This window comes from Colobus angolensis, unplaced genomic scaffold (assembly GCF_000951035.1).
Source record: "Colobus angolensis palliatus isolate OR3802 unplaced genomic scaffold, Cang.pa_1.0 Scaffold148, whole genome shotgun sequence".
In the NCBI taxonomy this organism is placed as follows: Eukaryota; Metazoa; Chordata; class Mammalia; order Primates; family Cercopithecidae; genus Colobus; species Colobus angolensis.
This window is the reverse complement of record NW_012114577.1, coordinates 3,215,985-3,221,259: the sequence shown is the minus strand read 5'-3', so window position 1 is coordinate 3,221,259 and position 5,275 is coordinate 3,215,985. Positions and strand designations below refer to the sequence as shown.

The following is a 5,275-nucleotide window of genomic DNA, read 5'->3' as shown; positions in this document are numbered from 1 at the left end:
GGTTGGTTTTGTTTTGTTTTGTTTTGTTTTGAGACGGAGTCTCACTCTGTCGCCCAGGCTGGAGTGCAGTGGTGCAATCTCTGCTCACTGCAACCACTGCCTCCCGGGTTCAAGTGATTCTTCTGCCTCAGCCTCCCGAGCAGCTGGGACTATGGGTGTGCGCCACCACACCCAGCTAATTTTTGTATTCTTACTAGAGACGGGGTGTCACCATATTGACCAGTCTGGTCTTGAACTCTTGACCTCATGATCCACCTGCCTCAGCCTCCCAAGGTGCTGGGATTACATATGTGAGCCACCGCACAAGTATGTTTAAGAACACGTTTGCTGTTCTTAAATTTATTCTTTACCCTCATTAACATTTTTTTTTTTTTTTTGAGGCAAGGTCTGGCTCTGTCACCCAGGTTGGAGTGCAGTGGTACAATTGTGGCTCACTGCAACCTCTGCCTCGTAGACTCAATCCAGCCGCCTGCCTCAGCCTCTTGAGTCGCTTAGACTATAGGCACACACCACCATGCCCAGCTAATTTTTGTATTTTTTGTAGAGACGGGATTTTGCTATGTCGCCCAGGCTGGTCGCAAACTCCTGGACTCAAGTGATCCAGGCAGGTTTTTTTTTTTTTTTTAATTAGAAAAATAGAGACAGGGTCTCCTATGTTACCCAGGCTAGTCCTCAACTCCTGGGATCAAACTGTCCTACCTCCGTCTCCCAAAGTGCTAGGATTACAGGCATGACCTACCATGCCCGGCCAGCATAACGTTGTTTAACAGTGTATTTGAATCATGATCCAAATAGTGATCCCATCACATGTACCTAGGTAACAGTCTTCATTCCTCTCTTCTTTGTCACTCTCCTCAAACCCCTTATTTCCTTTTCCCTTTTCTCCTTTCAACTGAAGACCTTTTTACCAGTTCTGGAGCTATTAATCACTAACAGTTGGGAACTGCTATTTTTGTCCTCCTATTTAAACTTAATGTATCTGTACACAGCCTTATTTCTTCCCCTCTTTCTTAGGTGTCTTCCCTCTTGTCCAATATTAACTCAACCACCTGGTTGCTGTGTGTACCATGTATGTTCTTCTGCCATTTTAGAGACTGTGCCATCAGATCCATCCACATTCCCCTCTTTCCCTTGTCACTCATTTTTTTGTTGTTGTTTTTGTTTTGAGATGGAGTTTCGCTGTTGTCGCCCAGGCTGGAGAACAGTAGTGCAATTTCGGCTCACTGCAACCTCTGCCTCCAGGTTCAAGCGATTCTCCTGCCTCAGCCTCCTGAGTAGCTGGGATTACAGGCACCCACCACCACACCCAGCTAATTTTTGTGTTTTTTCAGTAGAGATGGGGTTTCACATGTTGACCAGGCTGGCCTTGAACTCCTGACCTCAGGTAATCCACCAGCCTCAGCCTCCCAAAGTGCTGGGATTACAGGCGTGAGCCACTGTGCCTGGCCCTTATCCCTCTTTCTACTATATAGATGTGGTCAAGATTCTAATCTTTAAAAAGGACATTCCCCCCAACCACCAAAAAAAAAAAAAAACCCATATAATTGCGTGTCTCTGTTTGCTGCCATTCCCACAGTCCTTCCCTTCAGTCTAGCTTTTAGGAAAAGCAGTCTGTTCTTTTACTTTCTCTCTTTTCTTGACTCTGTTCACCCTTCCACGCACTTGCATTCTGGTGGTGGCGGGTTTTATTCTCTGTCCTGACTGTGCCACTGAAGCAGTGCTCGCTGAGGCCACCCTGACCTCTCTGACATTGTAATGGGCAGTGCAGCTTTTGTCTTATGAGTCCTCTGTTACCCTTCACATAGCTGCTTTTCTTGTTGAAGCTACTGGATTCTCTGAGAGAAATCTCTTCTGATTGTCCTCTTGGCCAATTCTTTCTTGGGATTATTGTGGTATCTTTTCCTCTGACTGCTCTTTAAATGTGCATTTCCCTAAGGGGTCTCATTCTTGGTCATGTTCTTTTGACCCTTTGTCACCCTTTGTTGGGGGCAGTATCTCTTGTGCCCACCATGATCTCTCTCCTGATCTCCAGACATGTATGTTTGTTTGCCTCCTGGCATTTGCACCTCTTTTTTCCCTGTGTACCTCCAGGTAAGAATGCTCCACTGGGAGCTCATCATTCTCATCAGACCTGTTCCTTGGCACGAGTGCTACCACTAGCCTTCTAGTTGCCTAAGTTAGTGGCCCGAGAGTCATCCCATCTTCTTTCCTCTCCTTGCTTAGCTAATCAGTTGCCAAGTCCTGATGATGCTGTTTTTTAATTATCTCTTTAATCTGCCTTTTCCTCTTCACCTCCTTCCCTGCTCTGGTCAGTCTGATTAGTCTTCTCAGATACACACTGTTGTAACCATATCCTTACTGGTCTCCCTTCTCCAACCTTATCCCCTTTCTAATTACCTTCCACTCTTCTGCCCAAATGGTCTTTTTTAGATGCTCTCAGTCTTCAGTGTCTCCTCATCTTCAATAGGATGAAATCTAACCACATTTGTGTAACAGTGAAGGTCCCTCCTGACCTGGTTCCCACCTTACTGTACTGTCTCATTTCCTTTCACTCCTGCTAGGCACTTTATATACTGTGGTGAGCAAAACACTAGACATGGACCCTGTCCTCAGGGGAGGAGTAATAACAGTCAGCTTAATAAAAGCTGACTGTGTGCCAGCCACTGATTTCCTCTTCTGAGAAGCCTTTCTTGTTTATGTGTGCATACCATATATCATAGTTGTCACCATGTTATTGTGAACTTGGTCTGTCTTTTCACTAGACTACTGGAGGCCTTTGATTGTTTCTTTATCTTTGTATCCTCAGAGCATAAAACTGAGTAGGAACCTGGTAAGTATTTGCTGATGAGTTGAGTCATTTTTATGATTCTTATTGGCTCTTCTCTTCCCTCACTCCTTAATATCCTTTAGTTCTCCTTTCAGATTGATGCTCAGACCTTGCTTATCCATATCCAGCAATACTTTATATTGTATTTACCATTTCACAATTTACTTTTGGTAAGAGTCCTTTCAATATTACAGAAGTATTAGAAGTAGGGAATCTGGTTTTTCCTATTGGCCATGTTGCTTGTACAGAGTAAGTAAGTACTCGGCTGCCATATTAACCTTTTTAAAGTCTCAGGGAGTGTGATAGTGCCCCTAAAGGTCTAGAGTAGAAAATGAAATTAGGCATTGATAGAGTGTAAACTAAATCTCCAAGAGCTTTAAGTGAATCAGCTTCTGTTTAGATGAACTTGCTGCTGCTGTTGCCTGGCAGATTTAATGTGTTCAAAAATTGAGCTTCACTTACTCTTGCAGGTGCAGTGGTTCATGCCTGTAACTCTAGCACTTTGGGAGGCTGAAGTGGGCGAATGGCTTGAGCTTAGGAGTTCAAGACCAGCCTGGGCAACATAGCAAAACCCTGTCTCTACTAAAGAAATATAAAAGGAAACCAGGCGTGGTGGTTCATGCCTGTAATCACAGCACTTTGGGAGGCCGAGGCACGTGGATCAAGAGGCCAGGAGTTTGAGACTAGCATGGCCAACACAGTAAAACCCCATCTCTATTTAAAAAAAAATTAGCTGGGCGTGGTGGCAGGCGCCTGTAATCCCAGTTACTTGGGAGGCTGAGGCAGGAGAATTGTTGTGAACCAGGGAGGCAGAGGTTGCAGTGAGCTGAGATTGCACCACTATACTCCAGTCTGGGCGACAGAGCTAGACTCTCTCAGAAATATGTGTGTGTGTGTGTATATATGTGTATATACATATGTGTATATGTGTATATATATTTGTGTGTATGTATAAAAGGCTCACACCTTTAGTCCCAGCACTTTGGGAGACTGAGGTGGGCAGATCACTTGAGGTCAGGAGTTCAAGACCAGCCTGGCCAACATGATGAAACCCTGTCTCTACTAAAAATTAAAAAATTAGCCAGGCGTGATGGCAGGCACCTGTAATCCCAGCTACTTGGGAGGCTGAGGCAGGAGAATCACTTGAACCCGAGAGGCAGAGGTTGCAGTGAGCCGAAATTGCACTATTGCACTCCAGCCTGGGTGACAGAGCAAAACTCCGTCTCAAAAAAAAAAAAAAAAAAAATTTAGCCAGGTGGGTGGCATGTGCCTGTGGTCCCAGTTACTTGGAAGACTGAGGTGGGAGGATTGCCTGAACCTGGGAGGTTGAGGCTGCAGTGAGCTGTGATTACGCTGCTACACTCCAGCCTGGGTATAGAGCGAGACCCTGTCTCCAGAAAAAAAAAAAAAGCTTAACTTTTTCTAACTCTTGAGTTAAATCATTTTTTTTCTAAAGATACTAGTCAGTTTTTAGATAAAGCTGCTTTAAAAATTTTGATATATTTGTGAGTGGTAAATCTAGGAAAATTCAGAAGACATTGGAAAATATTTCTAATTGGGAAGGTAGGGCTGCGCTTTGTCAAATACTAGACCTACCTGGTATGACTCTTACTGCTTATTTTGTTTTATTTTTTGCCTTAAAAAGGGAAAGTGCTCTAGCAAGTGCTGATTTAGAAGAAGAAATTCACCAGAAACAAGGGCAGAAAAGGAAAAATTCTCAACCTGCTGTTAAAGTAGCAGATAGAAAAATACTTGATGATATAGATGACACAGTTGTCAGTCAAAGAAAGAAAATTCAAATCAACCAAGAAGAAGAGAGATTAAAGAACGAGAGAACTGTATTTGTTGGGAATTTGCCTGTTACATGTAATAAGAAGGTAAGTTTGTGTATAGTAAAATTTGAGAGAAGTTAATAACTTTGTTCTTCCTGTGTTGAATAAGCATTCAATAATAAGTCATGGATAGAACTTCATTGTAAATTATTACATAAATCATCCTAATATAAATGGATTCCAATATCCACCCCCTCCTTTTCGTTCCTGCAGTCCCTGCCCTAATTCAGGCTTTTGCAGATTATATTTGAATACTGCAGTGATGTCCTGCCTGGTTTCTTTCTTTCAGCCTTATCTCCTGTTATGTGCTACTAGAATATAAGCTCCATATGTTTAAAGATGTTTTTCTTTTTTCTTTTCTTTTTCCAGATAGGTCCAGATAGTCACTATCACCTAGGCTGGAGTATAGTGCCATGATCATTGCTCACTGCAGCCTCAAACTCCTGAACTCAAGTGATCTTACTGCCTCAGCCTCCTGAGAAGCTGGGACTATAGGCGCATGCCACCACATCTGGCTACTTTTTGTATTTTTGTCTGGAGACAGGTTCTCGCTGTGTTGCCCAGGCTGGTCTCAAACTCCTGGGCTCAAGCGATCTGCCCTTCTTAACCTCCCAAG

The 5,275-nt window shown here is 43.5% G+C and overlaps 1 protein-coding gene across 1 annotated transcript in view; it reads left to right on the top strand.

The window, feature by feature from the left end:
- Positions 1–5,275, top strand: part of RBM34 (RNA binding motif protein 34) — a 46,340-nt gene that overhangs the window by 20,444 nt on the left and 20,621 nt on the right. The window contains exon 8 of the mRNA XM_011935730.1: positions 4,473–4,704. Coding sequence (XP_011791120.1) covers positions 4,473–4,704 — 232 coding nt within the window. The remainder of the gene's footprint in view (positions 1–4,472; positions 4,705–5,275) is intronic.